Source organism: Notolepis coatsorum (assembly GCF_963971535.1).
Source record: "Notolepis coatsorum genome assembly, chromosome: 19".
Lineage (NCBI taxonomy): Eukaryota > Metazoa > Chordata > Actinopteri > Aulopiformes > Paralepididae > Notolepis > Notolepis coatsorum.
In genome coordinates, this window is record NC_140183.1 from 26950169 (window position 1) to 26971315 (window position 21147).

At 46.2% G+C, this 21147-nt stretch overlaps 2 protein-coding genes across 3 annotated transcripts in view; both read right to left on the reverse strand.

Annotated features, from left to right (window-relative positions):
• Nucleotides 1–12761, reverse strand: part of LOC311246432 (protein PTHB1-like) — a gene marked incomplete at its 3' end in the record, with an annotated part of 47448 nt that extends 34687 nt beyond the window's left edge. The window contains exon 1 of the mRNA XM_084336588.1: nt 12652–12761. The remainder of the gene's footprint in view (nt 1–12651) is intronic.
• Nucleotides 12762–13539: 778 nt separating this feature from the next.
• nt5c3a (5'-nucleotidase, cytosolic IIIA) overlaps nt 13540–21147 on the reverse strand; it is a 59766-nt gene continuing 52158 nt past the window's right edge. For both annotated transcript variants that reach the window (XM_084336250.1, XM_084336251.1), the window contains exons 4-8: nt 20336–20468; nt 19825–19914; nt 16640–16802; nt 16006–16206; nt 13540–15813 (exon numbers count right to left, since the gene is read on the reverse strand). In XM_084336250.1, coding sequence (XP_084192376.1) covers nt 15712–15813; nt 16006–16206; nt 16640–16802; nt 19825–19914; nt 20336–20468 — 689 coding nt within the window. In that variant the 3' untranslated portion in view covers nt 13540–15711. The remainder of the gene's footprint in view (nt 15814–16005; nt 16207–16639; nt 16803–19824; nt 19915–20335; nt 20469–21147) is intronic.

A 21147-nucleotide genomic window follows, 5' to 3' on the forward strand; every position in this document is an offset into this window, starting at 1 on the left:
TGTGTGTATGTCTCTTTAAGAACATTCCGACATCCTCCCAGTCATAACAAAGTTGTTGTTGCTCCCAGTGACTGAGAACCATTTTTGTTTACCTTCATCATCATATCTGATATTATGTTATGACTGACAACTGTGTATTTAACATATGTCTGAAACAGCACTCTGGGTCAGTCTATGGCCAGACGCTAGTGGGTTAACATATTGTCTCTGACGTGGCCATGGTGAAATAAACTTTCTTCTTATTGTTAATAAACTTTCTTCTTATTATTGATAATGACTCAGAATGATTTGTAAACGGTTCATCGTTTAGTCCTTTAATATTTCCCATTACAGATGGCGACAAGGATGGGATTCGAACCCACGCGTGCAGAGCACAATGGATTAGCAGTCCATCGCCTTAACCACTCGGCCACCCCATTACAGAGACAATAGTATGGCTCATTTGACAGGCACTATTTATAGTCCAACAGGGACAAACCAGTTCATTTCTACATACTTTTGTTTGTGCGCTATTCCACGCTAAACATCGTCCCGTTTCAAAATAATCCAGTCTCGTTTTCTAGATTGTGAGATATGACGTGTTATATGCATATGCGCAAATCGTTCGGGTTGCTCGCCTGAAACCTATATTATTTCCAAATCAAATGTATATACCATATAGTGATGTGTCTTTCAGGGACCTGGATTCTGGAATATTTTTCAGATTGGTCAATGACAAGTATTTTATTTAAAAAATATTTATTTCCACCATTGTCCATTGAAATACATTCAGTATGAACTTACACCTTTCCACAGTGAACCTATTGTTGTTGCTATACCTTTGCATTAAAAACATGTATTAATTCATTGAGTACCACGCTGTTTTCCCATCTTTAATTATATTATTTCCAAATCAAAGGTATATACCATATATAGATGTTTCTTCACAAAATCATCAAGGGGGGGGGGGGGGGTAGTTTTACGAAGCTGCGATCCGAGGCACTGAAAGACAACCGAGAGAACCAGTTCAAAAGGTAGGCGATACTGCTACCTGTCGGGATTCGATCGTCATTGCAATTATAGCATAGGCAGCGGTGCCAGGGAGACACAGGCAGGTCCGTGCGAGTGTTTAGAATGGGAAAATCGAAAAAAATAAAAAAGGATCTCAAAACGAGATTGGCGCTCAACGGTTGTATGTGAAACACGAGAAATCAGAATCAGAATGAGCAGAATGAGTTAAGCCCCAGCCCTATTTTTGGAAAATCCGCCTAAAATACATACCTAAGTAAATGGAAGATTGCTCCACTTCTACAAGGCCCATTTGCATGTTATTGGTATCTAGGGACATCTAAGGGATCTCAGGGAATGTATTCCCAGTGTCAGAAATATTGTGTCCGTTACTAGGCTTGAGTAAATTGTAATGAACCAAAGGAGAATATCAATTATATATATTTTTTTTCATCTTTGACAGTGAATAACACCATGCTAAAAATGAGACATGAGAAACTGGCACTGAGTTCGTTCAGCAATCAGCACCTTCTTGAGATCACATGTACAAAAAATCTAAGCAAATGAATAAAGGGAAGATGATTAAAGGTTTTGTAGATACAGTACTGAATTCTGCCATCCGGACACATGCTATTTGAAATATTATTATAGAATATAGAACATCAGGCCATAATACATGTTGTGAAGGGCCAGATTAAACCGAATATATATATTTATTTATATATATATATTTAATTGTATTTGTATATTCTCTAATATTCCCTGATATCCCTTGTATATTCCTTGTACAATATGCATTGAATATCCATTCTAGCCTACTGAACATCCCATAATAGTCTCCATTCTACTATTGGTCGAGACCTTGGTGCCAGGCTGCCATACCCCTCAGACCCAGTTCAAACGTACCGCTCCACATGTACGAACAAGTCCTAGTTCCGCGTAGGAATCTGACTACCGCACCACTAATGGGACTATTTGTTCATAGTGCGTATATATACTGCGCTACTAAAGTAGGACTTCCTTTTTCAGTCCAGTTTCTTACCCTCCAATAGAGTCACAGACGTAAAGCCTCCCCGCGACGCCACGTGTGGGAGTAAGGCCAAGTTCGCCTACCATCGGTATTGAGACATCGTGTATATTAATATTTGAATAGTCATATTTGGCACTATATCGTCGAGTTGGACGTAGTCTATTAAGCTAATAATAGTCTGTTAATATATAGTGCTTCGTGCGGTGAGAATACTACCGTAGTCAGTACCCCATCGTTTCGGGCAGAGAACTGGCTGCTTACCCAGGGTGGTTGACCCCACGTGAAGCTGCACCCGAGGAGCCCCAGAGCCGACGAGCGAGTGGACCTGTATACCGGATTATTCTACCGACGACAGCCCGCCTTCCCAGGCACGGATTATGCTTTGTATACTTTGATTATTCCATGGATAAAGACCCCCGACACTGCCGTGTGTTGGAACCCCCCCCCCTGGAGAGGACGCAAGGTGAGGAGACGCTCTGCAAGACGAGGTCGCTTCACGTCTCTCCCCCGTGGACCGGAGAGAGCCGGCCCACAAAGAGTCCACCTGCTTTCATCTGTGGTCCAAGGATCGCCGGCGCATCGAACGGCACTACAGTGGGTTCACCTGGGATACCCTTGGCCGGATGAGGCAGCCGGATTCTACCCCCCCCCCCCCTCCTACTCCTGTCGGCTTACAAGCGACCGGATTAACCCCCTCTAGTGTATCCAGTATATAATCATTAAAGTATCATTGCTGTTATTCCTTAAACTATTCCAGGTCGTATATGTACCACCTGCGCCTTCAGAGATTGGACATTCTCTATTGATATACCGACGAATACTCTTGCCATAAAAGTGCATACTATTTCCATTCATAAATGTGATTGATTTGATTAAGTGCTTGCTCTACACACCATCAGTGTGTAGAGTGTAGAAATAAAGACCTATTTCTAATTCGTACATTTGTGTTGGATCCGTTTCATCTACGTGACAGTGTTCATCATAATATATTTATGCCGTGTACTGGGTGGCCGAATATTAAGTACAAAGGTAGTGGTAGTAAGTATCATATCTAGTAATACAGTCAGGGAATTGTACCCCTCAGTTACAATTGGTCCTTCGAGCCGGATGGTAATTAGTGTAATATTAATATAGTGTTATTAATATTGAAATGGCCTATGATGAACACTCCACGAAACGATCCTCCTAACCAACGCCCGCAGCGCGAACGACGGCTCCCTCAGTACTTAGAGGCTTACGCTGTCAGTCAACAACCTAGTCTTCTACTAACAGTAAACGCGGTAAAACTAGAAAGTAAAAGTATGTCTAACCCCAACGCCCAGACTACCCCGACCATAGAGGCCCCTACGGGCTCTAATGTAACTGACCAAGTTCACGGTGGGGACCAGTGGGAACCAGACATGACTTCACACCCCGCCAGTACTGAAGAAGTAGTCCCCGATGAGTCCCGGGAGGAATACAACGCTACCGAGAGAGAACTCGGCACGGAAGAAGACGGGGAGAGCACCGTGGAGATAGAGCTCCAAGGCTCCGCAAGGAGTACCCCGAGGGAAGGCTCCCCTATACAACCGCCTTCTCCCAGCGAGGCAGAGAGGACCCTACAGCAGGCCTTCCTCATCAGCCTGAACGCCGCTGCTGAACGCGACCGACTGCAGATCCAGCAGCAAAGCGAACACGAGCAGATACGTCTAGAAATAAGACGCATTCAGATGGAAGAGAATGTGGCCCGAGAACGAGCCGGTGCTCAACGGGACGCAGCGCGCAACAGACAGCAGTCGCAACTAATAGAACAGCTGATCAGACGGACAACACCCTCTCCCTCCGCCAGAGGCTCCAGGAACTCGTCTAGACACACCTCCAGGGCGGCATCCCCTAGCCGAGTAAACAACCCTGAACTTGACCAACAGACGAGGTCTATACCCCCCACAGACCACCTCCCCCCACCGGTCCAAGCGAGACCTAGCAACCGGGAAGGAGCAGCATATCCTGTGGAGAGGCTAAACCAGAGACTACAAGCACTGGATGACCTAACTGAAGACGAAGAGGAAGAGGAGGAGAACCACGCCCGAAGACAGCACAGTACTCTACCGGACCAGGAGGTCCGGTACAGCCCAGGCTATACTCCCGCGGAGCTGCGCTACAGACCCCCGACTCTATACACGGGTGAGCACGACGCACGACCCGCACCGAGGAACAGCACCTGGACAAGCGGGCCATGGTACACTGCCGGTACCAGCCCATACCAAGGAGCGGGAGGAGACTCGCCTAGGAGGCCTCTCCCCCAACGCTCGCCGATGTATCCACAGTCAGCGTCATACATTGGCACGCCTATGGTACCCGACTTCACCCAAGAGAACCGGGCCCAGTATACAGAACTCCGCATGTGTCTGGAGACCATGTTGGTGGATGTATTGGATGAACGCCACAAATACGCCATCCTACTGAAGCACTTAAAGGTACCCCGCGCACATAATATAGCGCTCGCCTACGCGACTTCCACCACCCCATACACAGCAGCGCTGGTAGCATTGGACCAGAGGTATGGGCGCATATGGGATTACGTGATCCAGGAGATCCGACACATCGACCGCTTACCCCCAGCAATAGACAATAGAGCACTGGACGACCTGTCCATCAGAGTGCAGTCCCTGGTAGGGATGTTGGGAGCGCAAAGAGAGAAGGGGAGGCATGAACTTTACGCCAACTCAAATGTGGAAAGGATTCTGGAGAAGCTGCCGCCCGCTCGTCAGGAGCGCTTTAGGCGGCAGAGGGACCACAGAGACCCGAATGGCCCCGAACCGAACCTCCTCGATCTAGCAGACTTCCTGGCGAGAGAAGTCAGCAGCCTACGGCTAGATACATTCGGACGGAGCACCCCTGGCTCCAGAGAAGGAACCAGACGACTAAATGATGGAAGAAGATCGGTGACCGTGATGCACCAATCGGAGTCAGTACCGAGCAGCAGGAGCCACAGTACCCCCTCCAGAACGGAGAAGTGGAAGATAGTGTGCCCCTACTGTGAGAAAGAACACTGGCTAGCGCAATGTGACTCCTTCCCCAAGCTGAACGCGGAGGAAGCAAGTCAATGGATAAAGTCCAACAAGCGTTGCTTTCGCTGTGCGCGCTCACACATGGCAGCCGCATGCCGCTTAAAGAAAAGGTGCACCAAGTGCGATGGAGCCCATCTGGACATACTTCACGACAGTAACAGACGGCGCCCTTCACCCGCACCATCCAGCCGCAAAGCGAGCGTCATGTACATCGATCCCGCCAGCAGCAGTGGAGCCCGAGTACTCCTAAAAGTAGTGCGTGTGACACTAAGCTACCAGAATAAAGTCCTGGACACTTACGCCGTCCTCGATGACGGGTCAGAGAAGACCCTGCTGCTCGCCTCCGCTGCGGCCCAGCTAGGGCTGCGGGGAAGCGAAACCCAAATGACAATTCGGACAATAAGACGAGATTTGAAGACGATAAAGGGCGAGAATGTCTCATTCTCTATCGCAGCAAGCGGCCAGCCTGAGCGACGGTACCAGATTACAGACGCTTTCACCAGCCAAGAAATAGGACTGTCGCGGTACACATACCCCGTCGCCAAGCTGATGGAGAAATATGCACATCTGCGCAAGTTACCGATCCCGCTCATAGACAATGCTATGCCGACCCTGTTGATAGGCTCCGACCATGCAGACCTCATTGTCCCGATAGACCGGGTTCATACCGGACCCCGAGGCTGTCCTGCAGCAGTCGAGACCCGTTTGGGATGGACTCTCCAAGGCCCGCTCGCCAAATCTCTCAACCGAAGTACAGCCACTAGATGTCTCCACTCCCGAGTCACAGAGGGAGAAACCGCACTCCTGCAACACGTAGAGCGGCTATGGACCTTGGAACAAATGCCCTTTAAGAACGGAAAGAAAGACATTCGCTCTAAAGATGACATTTACGCCATTCACCTCCTCGAGACAGGGACCAAGAGAGTCCCGGTCAACGGCGTGTTGAGATACGCCACGCCACTCCTGCGGCGAGAAGGAATGCCTACTTTCCACGCCAAGACAGACGCCACAGAACGGTACCTGCTGAACACGGAGCGGCGCTTAGCCAAGAACCCCGCCCAAGAGAGTGTATACCGCGCTGAGATTGAGAAGCTCATCACAGCGGGACACGTCACAAAGATGGACATTAAAGAGGCTGACCAGACCACTGAATCGTGGTACGTGCCTCACCACAAGGTCCATCACAACGGTAAAGACCGCATAGTATTTAACTGCAGCTACCAGATCGGATCCCAAAATCTGAATAAAGAGTTACTGCCCGGTCCCACACTCGGCCCCTCCCTACTCGGCGTTCTACTCCGCTTCCGCCAGGAAAAGGTGGCCATCAGCGGGGACATTAAAGGAATGTTCCTGCAGGTGAGATTAATAGAGGCGGACAAGCCCCTGTTACGGTTCCTATGGAGAGAGAAGCCAGGAGATGAGCACCCAGCCATCTACCAATGGGAAGTCCTCCCCTTCGGAACGACGTGCAGCCCCTGCTGTGCTACATTTGCACTACAGAAACATGTAGCAGAGGACCCAGCAGCGGACGAAGAGGTCCGACACAGCGTAAAGAACAGCTTCTACGTAGACAACTGTCTACAAAGCCTTTCAACCCAAGAAGAAGCCGAGGCTCTCCTGATTAAACTCCGCGCCTCATTGATCAAAGGCGGCTTTGATCTCAGGCAGTGGGCCAGCAGCGATCCGCAAGTACTGCGCAGCCTCTCCTCCGAGGACAAGGCAGCCAGCAGCGAGACCTGGATGGCTACAATCCCGGGAGAAGCCCAGGAGATGACCCTGGGATTGGTGTGGCGATTCAAAACAGATTCGCTTCACTACAGACACAAGCCCCTGACTACGGAGCAGGGAAGGCCGGCGGCGGCGCCGACCACCAGACGGAGTGTGTACACAACACTCGCCCGACAATATGACCCGCTAGGATGTATTCTACCGTACACCACCAGGGCAAAAATGATTGTACGAGCATTGTGGGACAAGGACCAGGGCTGGGACGACCCCATTCCCGCACACCTTGCATCCACCTGGAGAGAGTGGGAGATGGAGCTCCACTCACTCCCAGGCGTTAATATGCGCCGAAGCTACTTCCCACCCACGGTGAGGCCAGAGACATGTAAAATGGACTTACACGTCTTCAGTGACGCCTCAGAGGTCGCATACGGATCAGTAGCCTACTTGCGGGCCCAAGACCAGGGGGGAGAGATCTACACAGCATTTGTCCTCGCCCGCTCGAGAATAGCCCCACGCAAGCAACAATCTATCCCACGTCTAGAGCTCTGCGCAGCCCTAGCCGGAGCGCACCTAGCCACGCTCATCCAACGTGAGCTCACCATACCGGTGTCTAGAACAATCCTGTGGTCAGATTCCACGACGGTACTCGCCTGGATCAAATCGGACTCATGCAAGTACAAAGTCTTCGTGGGAGTCAGAGTCACCGAGATTCAAGACTTAACCGAAGAGTTAACCGGAGAAACAGAGTGGCGCTACGTTGATACAAAACAGAACCCAGCTGACGTCATCACCCGGGGGATGCCCCTGGATGACCTCACCCGTCGCAATGTCTACAGTGACGGCCCCGCATTCCTAAGACTCCCGGAAGGACAGTGGCCCATGCCTATCCCGAGGGAAGCAAGTCCAGAGGAGGTGGAAAATAAGAAGTCTGTGTTCTGTGGATTGAGCACCGTAGCCTCCACCGACCCTAACATAGACGATTGCACGTCCATAGAGAGTGCACAACAAAGAACATTCCTGCGGTACCACCCGGAGTGCAAGTCCCCCGCTGATATGTCAGCAGCTAACTACGAGGAAGCAGAATTGCTTCTACTGCAGCGAGCCCAGAGAGACTCGTTCCCCGATGAATTGGCCTGTCTACAGGGAGGAAAGCCCGTCCCATCCGACAGCAGATTAATTCATCTGGCCCCCGAGAGCGACGCTCATACCCTCATCAGAGTGGGTGGTCGCCTACGCAGAGCCCCCAATCTACCGGATGACATTAAATACCCGATCGTATTGAACAGCCGACACAAGGTCACAGAGCTGATTATAAAGAAATACGATGAGGATGTACATCACGCAGGAGCAGAAAGAGTCTTCGCGGAAATCAGACGTCGTTACTGGATCCTACAAGGAAGAGAGGCGGTACGACGCTTCCAGCGAACATGTCTAGACTGCCGCAAGTGGCGCGCGCAGCCCAGCATACCAAGGATGGCTGACCTTCCTCCATGTCGCCTCCGAATCGGTGACAAGCCATTCCACTCAACGGGTATGGACTGCTTTGGCCCGCTGCACATAAAGAAAGGAAGAGGAACCGAGAAGCGGTGGGGTATTGTATTCAAATGCATGACCACCAGAGCGATACACATCGAGCTTCTCCCGACCATGAGCACAGACTCATTCCTTATGGCCTTCCGTAGATTCACATCACGGAAAGGAAGACCGTCTACCCTATTGTCCGATCATGGGACAAACTTCAAAGGCGGCGAAAGAGAGCTGAGAGAGAGCTTCCAAGCTATGGGCCCAGAACTTAAGACCCACCTCGCTCCAGCACAGGTTGATTTCCAATTCAACCCCCCAAACGCACCCCACTTCGGTGGCACTTGGGAACGAGAAGTGCGCTCCATAAAGACAGCCCTGTACGCAGTACTTGGGGCCCAGACTGTGGCGGAAGAAGTCCTAATGACAGTCCTCACGGAGATTGAGGGAGTACTTAACTCGAAGCCCCTCGGATATGTCTCCAGTGATGTGGCGGATATCGACCCAGTTACCCCCAACACACTCCTGATGGGGCGGCTAGATCCTGCATTACCCCAGACAATGTACCGGCCTGAAGAAGCGAACGGCCGACGAATGTGGAGGTACAGCCAAGTATTAGCCGACAAGTTTTGGAACAGTTTCCTACTGCACTACCTACCGTCTCTACAGACCCGCCAGAAGTGGGTAAAGGAGAGAGACAATTTGACAGAAGGAACAGTCGTCATGATTATTGATCAATCACTGCCCAGAGCTATGTGGCCGGCCGGCCGCGTAAGCAAAGTGATCACCGGTGCCGACGGCAAGGTCCGAGCAGCTGAAGTGCTCGTCCAGGGTCGCACTTACACCCGTCCCGTGGCGAGGCTCATAGAACTGCCTCGACTCCCAGACACAATCGATGATGACCATGACCCTACAACCCTATGACTTTGTGAAGTTGACTGACCCCTACAGCAAACCCTTATGTGTAAATAGACAACGCGATTAATCTGTCTCTGTTTAACTGATTAGGTCTGGGACCAATCAGGGGGTGGCTGTTGTGAAGGGCCAGATTAAACCGAATATATATATTTATTTATATATATATATTTAATTGTATTTGTATATTCTCTAATATTCCCTGATATCCCTTGTATATTCCTTGTACAATATGCATTGAATATCCATTCTAGCCTACTGAACATCCCATAATAGTCTCCATTCTACTATTGGTCGAGACCTTGGTGCCAGGCTGCCATACCCCTCAGACCCAGTTCAAACGTACCGCTCCACATGTACGAACAAGTCCTAGTTCCGCGTAGGAATCTGACTACCGCACCACTAATGGGACTATTTGTTCATAGTGCGTATATATACTGCGCTACTAAAGTAGGACTTCCTTTTTCAGTCCAGTTTCTTACCCTCCAATAGAGTCACAGACGTAAAGCCTCCCCGCGACGCCACGTGTGGGAGTAAGGCCAAGTTCGCCTACCATCGGTATTGAGACATCGTGTATATTAATATTTGAATAGTCATATTTGGCACTATATCGTCGAGTTGGACGTAGTCTATTAAGCTAATAATAGTCTGTTAATATATAGTGCTTCGTGCGGTGAGAATACTACCGTAGTCAGTACCCCATCGTTTCGGGCAGAGAACTGGCTGCTTACCCAGGGTGGTTGACCCCACGTGAAGCTGCACCCGAGGAGCCCCAGAGCCGACGAGCGAGTGGACCTGTATACCGGATTATTCTACCGACGACAGCCCGCCTTCCCAGGCACGGATTATGCTTTGTATACTTTGATTATTCCATGGATAAAGACCCCCGACACTGCCGTGTGTTGGAACCCCCCCCCCTGGAGAGGACGCAAGGTGAGGAGACGCTCTGCAAGACGAGGTCGCTTCACGTCTCTCCCCCGTGGACCGGAGAGAGCCGGCCCACAAAGAGTCCACCTGCTTTCATCTGTGGTCCAAGGATCGCCGGCGCATCGAACGGCACTACAGTGGGTTCACCTGGGATACCCTTGGCCGGATGAGGCAGCCGGATTCTACCCCCCCCCCCTCCTACTCCTGTCGGCTTACAAGCGACCGGATTAACCCCCTCTAGTGTATCCAGTATATAATCATTAAAGTATCATTGCTGTTATTCCTTAAACTATTCCAGGTCGTATATGTACCACCTGCGCCTTCAGAGATTGGACATTCTCTATTGATATACCGACGAATACTCTTGCCATAAAAGTGCATACTATTTCCATTCATAAATGTGATTGATTTGATTAAGTGCTTGCTCTACACACCATCGCTGTGTAGAAATAAAGACCTATTTCTAATTCGTACATTTGTGTTGGATCCGTTTCATCTACGTGACAGTGTTCATCATAATATATTTATGCCGTGTACTGGGTGGCCGAATATTAAGTACAAAGGTAGTGGTAGTAAGTATCATATCTAGTAATACAGTCAGGGAATTGTACCCCTCAGTTACAATACACATCTAATACCGGATCCTGAACATCCACTGGCCAGATACCATCAGTAACAACGATCTCTGGCAGAGAACGGGCGAACAACCAGTGGAAGAACAAATCAAGAGAAGAAAGTGGGGATGGATTGGCCACACACTACGCAAACCAAACACCAGCACCACCAGACAGGCCCTTAGATGGAACCCCCAAGGCAAAAGGAAGAGAGGCCGGCCCAAGAACACCTGGCGCAGGGACTTGGAGACAGACATCACACAGAGCGGACTGACATGGAAACAGCTGGAAAGCAAAGCACAGGACAGAGGACCCTGGCGAACTGTTGTCGACGGCCTATGCTTCCCCAAAAGGAGCAATAGGTGTAAGTAAGTAAGTAACACATCTAATACACACCTACTACGCATTCTATTCTTGCCTCAATATGTAAATACCCTGTTCAATAATTAGTGTCCCTCCTTGAGAGGAAAGATGTGGTCGACTATAGTCCATATTTTGAGAGTATACATGTGAGTGTGTGTGTGTGTGTGTGTGCAATGCATGCAGCAAGACCTCTAAAGGCCTTTCAATAGAGGGTGTGAGCATGTGTGTGTGTGGCCTGACTTTGACCCAAAGAGAGAGTGAGAGGGGAGAGAGAGTGAGAGAGTGAGAGAGAGACAGAGAGACAGAGACAGAGAGAGAGAGAAAGAGAGAAAGAGAGAGAGAGAGAGATACCACTAGCTACGTGTGACACTAGTCACGGTCAGCCAATAAGAGAGCAGAGGTCCAGGTCACATGACACAAGGATGGACCAAGCCAAGCGGCTTTCCTAATTGTAACTGCTGAGCAGGTGGAACAGAAGGCTAATCCAGAGAGAGCGAGAGAATCCCTGCCATCTTTATATTGAAGTCATAGAAGTCACTATTAGTCACTTAGACCCCATAATATGGAAAAATAAGATCCAGATTAAAATATACTAGAAGTACCTAAATGCACCCAATGTTAACTAACTGTGTAATGAGATGTTGTGTTTTTATTGATGTTGCTTTTTACTATGTTGTATGTGCGATGGTGCTTTTTACTGTGAAACTGCAGTAAGAGGGCTCTACAGGACAATAAAGGTAGCCTATTTGTTATTACTTAACTTTATTTAACAGGAATTAACGTGGTTAATAGTAGGCCTACATTAACATTTACAATGACAATATACTAGCAAAAGGCCTAGGGGTTTTCTAAGTATCAAATGTCTTATAATTAGTGAAAGATATCGGCAATATCACAGAAGGTCCTACTAAACTTTACACGCTAATGAACCTACATACAACTATCAGAACTGCATTGGTCTGCCTTGCTGCATGCTTCATTGGACTCCAATGCCTTGACCTGTTGCACGTATAGCCTGCTACTGACATGATAATCCATCGCATATTTTGATTTGACAAAGGCATTACCAACACAACTGCAACATAGAATAACTGACAAAGTGCTGCTTTGCTCCAGATGTATTGGCAATGTAACAGCCAGCATGAAGGTCAGTTTTCTGATTATTTCAATTCGTGGGCATTGTACCAACATGCATCCTTCTGCATGTGTGTGTGTGTGTGTGTGTGTGTTAGTGGGAATAGTTTATTGAGCAAACATTGCTTTAGACTCCAGAGGGCTGTATGTGAGAAGTGAATTCCCAATCTGAGCGACCGGTCAATTGTGTGCTTCCAATGGAGTCTCTGGTTATTAATAGCCACCGGGCTAATTAACTAGGCAGCTACTAGCTAGGTACAGTGGCTAACTGACTGTACCTGGCTAATTAACTAGCTAGCTAGATGCTAACTGGCTGTACCTGCTGCTCAACACCAAACTGCTGAAGCGAGGCGTTAGGTTTCGCCAGTGTGTTTCTGCTTACCTCGGGGAAGACGAGACTGTGTGTGAAAGCCGGGCGTTTTGTTTTACAGGAGGCAAAAAAGAAATCACATTTCTTGTGTCTCTCTCATCAACTTGCTTGAAGTCATCTCCCCGTTGTCATAGCACTGACGCCAAACGGAGAGGCTGCACGCTTGTGCGCATGAACGGACATAATCTCAAGGTTCATGGGAAATGGAGTTTCCATGGTCTCTGGTTGGAGCCAACCACCAACGATAATAACATAAGATTTCTACAAACTCAGACAGATGAGTTGAGTACGGATTCGAGTTATGCAAAATGTTGATGCCAAGTTGATGTGATGATACACTTGAGTGTAAAATATGAGTGAGTACTTATATTTAAGCCTGTATACAAGTATGGAGATTATTTAATAGATATTTAAAATGTGCATAGGGCAATAATAAAATATTGGCTGGGTGGACACATCTCTGTTGTTAATCAATTCAAGTGGCTTTATTGGCATGACGCAGCTTGTACATGTGCATTTGTTAGTTGCTGTTATTACACCCTGTGGTTGTTGTGTCAATCAAAACCCTACATTTAACACTCTGTCCAGTTGTGAAAATATAGGGCTCGTCCGGGATTTGAACCCGGGACCTCTCGCACCCTAAGCGAGAATCATACCCCTAGACCAACGAGCCACATGCAAATAAGGGAAGACCATGTACCTCAGAAGGTCATATACGCCACGTTGCATACATTTCAGAACTATTTGGACTCGCTGCATGTTATAGCTAATGCTCTGCTGCCATCTAGTGTGTTGTTCTGGTATTACAGGTCATTCATGCAACAGGTGTACGTGAGACCTAGTCTGTCACAGCATGACAGTTTGACATGATCGTTTTTAAGAAATATGCACAGAAAAGTATCAAGTGACGTTTTGTTTATTTTTAAATATACATAATCCAACAAAAACAATGTACATTTCCTCAAGGCCTATATATGATACTGTATTACTGCCTGTTTTATTGAAAGGTTCTTTTTTTTCTCCCCCGGCTTTGGACATAAATTGAACAATAAGAAAAGGCAACATGCAGGTGATAGCAGCACATTTAACACACAGACATCTTAAAAGAGAACATCAACGAAATATGTGCGAAAACAACAGAGAATGTGACATTTTACTCTCTCCCTCTGAAAGAAAATATTTTAGAGGTAGTGTTCCATTAGAACCACAAAAATAAGGTAATGGATACAAAATAAAAGATTTGGGGTTTTTACTAAAAACACAAGACAGCGGTGAAAGGTGTACTTCCTTGTTCACATTATTGTCCTCGTAAACAGAGTAGCCGGTTACTTGTCGGGACCGCCGGTTTTGGGAGGCATTTATTGTAGCTTTTCTTTTAAAACGAGAAACCAACTCAAAGCATCACTTTAAGCCGAAGTCACTCTCAGCAGTCTCAGGGACATCAGATTGAATGGCAGCGGTGACCTTGTCTACTCTGTTCTCTGGTAATTCCAACGTTATTGGAACGGAATACTGTCTACATGTTGGAAAAGTTAAATAAAACCATTCCATAGACATAATTTCAAACTCCAGATGAGAAGAGGCATAAACAAACATGGCTTTGTGTGTGTGCATGTGTGTGCGTGTGTGCAAGAATCAGCCTTTACATCCATGAATCGATTCTACTGCCACCATAGTTTAGGTATGCGTTTTACTTCACTCATACCATTCAAGTTAAAGTGCATTTCTTCTGATAAACCGATTCCTCAAGCCATACATTTTCCTTTGTATATGCAAATAACAGGACACCCAATTACCAACCTTCAACCGCAATATATTCCTCTGCTCTTCTAAATGCATGAATTCTACAGCACTCAGTTGCCGATATTACACACAGAGTAACTATTTAAAATGTATTTCTTGGCGTGGTCCATTTCCTAGCACCCCTATAGCAAGCCGGTGTTCGCCGCCTTGCTCAAGGACACTTCCAACAAGGACGGGTACATTGACTGTCACAGGGACCGACCATCCACTTGCGGGACAGTCTCTCTAACCACACTCTGGTGCAGTTCCTCTGAGCTGACACTAGGGTGCACCAAAGGGATCATTCAACATCAATAACATGACCACAATCATGTGATGTTTCTAGATTCTCATGGCAAGTACATTTGTAGTAATTTTGGGGACAAAAGTAACTAATGGGTTCACATTCCCCCCAATTGTATGACGGGAGTAAACGTGGTGAGATGCATTCTGGGATTGTTACAAAGAAACCGCTGTTTGTGTCGTCTGTGGGTGCTTGGTTTTATGATACGCAAACCTTTGTACACCGATACAAACATTACAATATCAAAAAGAATCATATCAGGAACAATTGTAACAATAATGTGCAAATTATATGGATAGTTCACGTCTTTCTTTTGTCCTCTTTTGGTTATTACATTTCCAGAATGGGGTGGGAGAACACGGGCAGCGCTGCATACAGAAAAACAAAAAGACACATGGAAAGACTTGACTGATGCTGCATGTACTTTTAAATCAGTTCATTCATCGGAGAGAAAAACGTCTCTTAAAAATTAAAAATAAAAGGTGTGAAGAAGAGGGGGGAGACCGGGATCCAACCATGACCCACTTTGTTGGCGTCAGAAGTTGGATCCACAACAAGTTACTCTACAGTATGTCCGGAGTGGATTGTAATGGCGACAGCCGACGGAGTAGGAGGGCGGTGGTAGTGGTCATTTTCAGGTCGGTCTCTTGCAGTCTTTTTCCACGGGGTCTGACAGACTCAAGGGTGGGCTGGGAGTGAGGTGTATTAACAGGGTGAGAGTGGTGGGGTGAACTGGGAGTGAGGTGTATTAACAGGGTGAGAGTGGTGGAGTGGACTGAGAGGGGGTGTATTAACAGGGTGAGAGTGGTGGGGTGGACTGAGAGGGGGTGTATTAACAGGGTGAGAGTGGTGGGGTGAACTGGGAGGGGGTGTATTAACAGGGTGAGAGTGGTGGGGTGAACTGGGAGGGGGTGTATTAACAGGGTGAGAGTGGTGGGGTGAACTGGGAGGGGGTGTATTAACAGGGTGAGAGTGAAAGGGGGGAGTTATAGAATCTTCTGGAGGATGGCGTTGGGCACTTCCAGAGTCTCGTCCTTTACCAGGACGATGTCGTAAGAGTCCAGATATTTCTCCAGACGCTCCTCCACCTGCAAGGGGACAAGATGAGATGGACGCATTAATCCTGACACAAGCACACTATTAAAAAAAACACCGACATCCTTGGCTCTAAGCTAAAATGACCTAGAAACAAATTATCTCTGTTCTGGTGAGTGTTGGAGTGGAGTTGGAACAAAGTGTAGTTTCAATGAGTGTGGGTCTGATTGCTATCTGCGCTGTACCTTGTCGTTGAGGAAGCCGATCTTGAGGATGTTCTCCACATTGGGCACGCCGTCCGCCATGTTGAGGTCCCCCAGGGAGTCACCCATCAGTACAATGTTGCAGTTGTCTTTCACCTGCTTGAAGTACTCTGTGTTGCGCAGAGCACCATCGTGCTTGTTGTAGACGTGGATCAGCTCACCCTTAAAGCCCTTCAGAACGCCCTGGGGAGAGGGAAATAACAACAGAGTGAGTGATGGGATGGATTCAGAGCTCTCAACCCAGGTGAATCTAAGTGAGGAGATGATACATGTCCAAGTAACGATTTGTGTAAGTCAGAAAAGGACCCTAATGTATTGGGTATGGTTCAGGTGAAGGACCTTAATGTATTGGGTATGGTTCAGGTGAAGGACCTTAATGTATTGGGTATGGTTCTAGTGAAGGACCCTACTGTATTGGGTATGGTTCAGGTGAAGGACCCTAATGTATTGGGTATGGTTCTGGTGAAGGACCCTAATGTATTGGGTATGGTTCAGGTGAAGGACCCTAATGTATTGGGTATGGTTCTGGTGAAGGACCCTAATGTATTGGGTATGGTTCTGGTGAAGGACCCTAATGTATTGGGTATGGTTCTGGTGAAGGAGCTCTCAGACTCACGTTGTCGTCGAAGTCCATGAAGTTGGAGAGCACCTTGACGTTGGGGTGGTAGACGCCGGCCTGGCGGATTATCTCCTCCAGCACATCTCCCAGCCCCGCCGAGAAGATGAACACTGGCACATTGTGCTGCTGCAGACGGTCAAAGAATTGCTCGTAGCCCTCCCTGGAAACACACACACACACAGTTGGACAAATGTATTGGTAACATATGCCTAGAGTGAGGATCCTAGCTTTGGATAAAAGACTACAATCTTGTCCCATTTTAGCAAGTGTGCTAGCGAGTGACATGTACATGCCAGGACTGAAGAAATGCATGTACATGAATACAGAGTGAAGTGGTTATAGAGGTGTTGCTTCTGACCAACAACCTTACAACCAACAACCAACCCACACTTTTTCATATCAGTCGATAATAATGGATATACAGACGGGCTATAATGATATTGGTTTAAAAGGTATAATTCTTGTAGTTAACATATGGTTTACAACATAAATCAGTTTTCCCAAAATGTGATTCCATGCAGCTGTCCCCGAAGCCTGTTTTTGGGATTCGAACTTTGGCAGGGTTTTTCGAACGGACGTTCGAACCATCGTTTTTAATCATGCAAAAAAGTTGCTCCTAAATCATTTCTCTGGTTCAGTACTGTCAAGTCTTGACTTTAGGCACATAGCGCACATTTACGCATATAATGTAGAGCATATGAGCATATTGCTGCGGTTATTAAAAGTAGTAGTACCTACTTACTGGTCACGGGAGGCTTCAATAACGTATGGATGGTAGGGCTGACCCTTATTAGTCGATTAGTCGACTAATCGGTCGAAAGGAGCCGTAGTCGACTGCCAATCTCTTAGTCGAATATAAAAAAATATATATATATATATTAAAAAAAAAATCATTCTTTCCAAAAGAAAAGAGGCCAAGAAGCGTGGCTAACGCTAATGGCACGCATACCAGAGGCTAACTACCTACGAAAACAGGCACAGAGGCACTGAAAGAGGATTTCACCCATCTAATGAACACACTAGAGTAGACAAATATCAAGATGTATCCATCAGCATGCTTTTGCAGAGGACAAGAAGCCTTCAGTCGACTCCTTCAGACATTAAGCACCCCCCACAGCCCAAATGGAATGATACAAAAAAAAAAAAAAAAAAAAAAAATATATATATATACTATATATATTTTTTAAGTCGACCAATAGTCGACTAACGGCAGATTTTGGCCAATCATAGTCGACCATCCAAATCCTTAGTCGGGGACAGCTCTAATGGATGGTAATCCATTTTGTGAATACATTTGTTGAAACAACATCTTTGTTGGCCGATGGCTCCTGCTATCTTAACGTTAGCAAGCTAAACTTGTAACTTGTAACTTGTGTTCCGCTGGGAAAGTTCAGCATCACTGCGCATACACATGGTTTAATCCATTCGGAAACGTTGTATTATGAAATAAGACTGGTGAGTATGAGGAGTCTCTCTCTCTCTATTTTTTTGACCCCCTGATTGATTCATTTCCTGATAATGTATGACAGTGACCCCATGATTGATTCATTTCCTGATAATGTATGACAGTGACCCCTCCTCATCTCGACTAGACTGTGTTGTGTTGTGTCTGTGTTTGTGCGTGACTTTCAAATTATTGTAAACAAAACATAGTACTGTGATATTCTGATATATATCACATTCCGATATATATTTTTTGTGTAAAATAAAGAAATAAATGAAAAATGAAGGCTTGAAAAAGAAAAGCGGAGGTTCGAACCCATTAATTAAGATTTGAGTGTCAACGTAACAAAGGAAGGTCCGGACCGTCGAACGTTTGGGCTCAGCCCTAGTGCTCAGACTGTCCTGATTGTGTTCTGTTCCATCTAACTCTGGATTAGATCTAACGTTTTAATGTCCTCATAGAAGCCACTTCCCAATCACATGGATGGTAGGGCTGACCCTTATTAGTCGATTAGTCGACTAATCGGTCGAAAGGAGCCGTAGTCGACTGCCAATCTCTTAGTCGAATATAAAAAAATATATATATATATATTAAAAAAAAAAATCATTCTTTCCAAAAGAAAAGAGGCCAAGAAGCGTGGCTAACGCTAATGGCACGCATACCAGAGGCTAACTACCTACGAAAACAGGCACAGAGGCACTGAAAGAGGATTTCACCCATCTAATGAACACACTAGAGTAGACAAATATCAAGATGTATCCATCAGCATGCTTTTGCAGAGGACAAGAAGCCTTCAGTCGACTCCTTCAGACATTAAGCACCCCCCACAGCCCAAATGGAATGATACAAAAAAAAAAAAAAAATATATATATATATATATACTATATATATTTTTTAAGTCGACCAATAGTCGACTAACGGCAGATTTTGGCCAATCATAGTCGACCATCCAAATCCTTAGTCGGGGACAGCTCTAATGGATGGTAATCCATTTTGTGAATACATTTGTTGAAACAACATCTTTGTTGGCCGATGGCTCCTGCTATCTTAACGTTAGCAAGCTAAACTTGTAACTTGTAACTTGTGTTCCGCTGGGAAAGTTCAGCATCACTGCGCATACACATGGTTTAATCCATTCGGAAACGTTGTATTATGAAATAAGACTGGTGAGTATGAGGAGTCTCTCTCTCTCTATTTTTTTGACCCCCTGATTGATTCATTTCCTGATAATGTATGACAGTGACCCCATGATTGATTCATTTCCTGATAATGTATGACAGTGACCCCATGATTGATTCATTTCCTGATAATGTATGACAGTGACCCCTCCTCATCTCGACTAGACTGTGTTGTGTTGTGTCTGTGTTTGTGCGTGACTTTCAAATTATTGTAAACAAAACATAGTACTGTGATATTCTGATATATATCACATTCCGATATATATTTTTTGTGTAAAATAAAGAAATAAATGAAAAATTAAGGCTTGAAAAAGAAAAGCGGAGGTTCGAACCCATTAATTAAGATTTGAGTGTCAACGTAACAAAGGAAGGTCCGGACCGTCGAACGTTTGGGCTCAGCCCTAGTGCTCAGACTGTCCTGATTGTGTTCTGTTCCATCTAACTCTGGATTAGATCTAACGTTTTAATGTCCTCATAGAAGCCACTTCCCAATCACATATGTGTCCACCATACAGTGGTACTGGCAGAGTGTAGATGTGTGTATGGAGGTGTCTGGGTACCTTAGAGCTGCGTCAGACTCTCGTACCACTTCCGCCAGTTTCTCCCTCTGTAGCCTCTGCTCTACCAGTAACGTGTGGGACTTGAAATACCTGGGGGGAAAAGAAGCCGATATAATACTGTTGTCTTTTCATCTGATAAAATACAATCATTCAAATATAACCCAAGTAATGATACAAAAACATTGTAACTTAAATTTCTGTTAGTGAGCTTGTTTTCCTCCAACCAACCACCTCCGCCCCCTGACATGAGGAACCAAGGCAGCACATAACCATAGTTACACATACAAAAAGTCCCGCAAAAACGTCCAACAACATCCTGATAAAAAGAGCCATTTCCTCACCGCCACGTCAAACTTATATCTATTCTACAACACTGTGTGCATGTGAATACACTCAGTGTGTGAGTGTGTGTGTGTGTGTGTGTGTGTGTGTGTGTGTGTGTGTGTGTGTGTGTGTGTGTGTGTGTGTGTGTGTGTGTGTGTGTGTGTGTGTGTGTGTGTGTGTCTCTCACCATTCTACCATGAAGGGGTACTTCTCCTCCATGGTTAGATGTGGGTCGATCTCTATGGGATAGTATTTGTTCTTGAGCTGGAGCAGCTTTTGCCTACAATCCTCCGTCACCAGGCTGCAGTTGTCGATGATGTCTAGGAACGGACCACAGAGAAGGTCATTAACACACAAGCTAATGAAGCTATACAGGTCACAGCTCTGTAGTAGATTAAATCACCACTTCAATCTGATTCATTAGGCCCGTCAGGCAGATCTGATATGATTCTGATTCATTAGGCCCGTCAGGCAGATCTGATATGATTCTGATTCATTATACATGTCAGGCAGATCTGATATGATTCTGATTCATTATACATGGCACAGGCAGATCTGATGTGATTCTGATTCATTAGGCCCGTCAGGCAGATCTGATATGATTCTGATTCATTATACATGTCAGGCAGATCTGATATGATTCTGATTCATTAGGCCGGTCAGGCAGATCTGATATGATTCTGATTCATTAGGCCCGTCAGGCAGATCTGATATGATTCTGATTCATTATACATGTCAGGCAGATCTGATGTGATTCTGATTCATTATACATGTCAGGCAGATCTGATGTGATTCTGATGTATTATACATGTCAGGCAGATCTGATGTGTCCCAACATCTTAACATTTTAACTGAGGTTTGTTTTGATTCAGTTCAGTTATTAAAAGTGAAATACGTATACAAATGTGACAGACGTGTAATTAAAACCTTCCTCCTAAGTATCACCATTGTGTAAATTACTTAAATAAAGAAACACACATTAACTAACAATTCATTAGG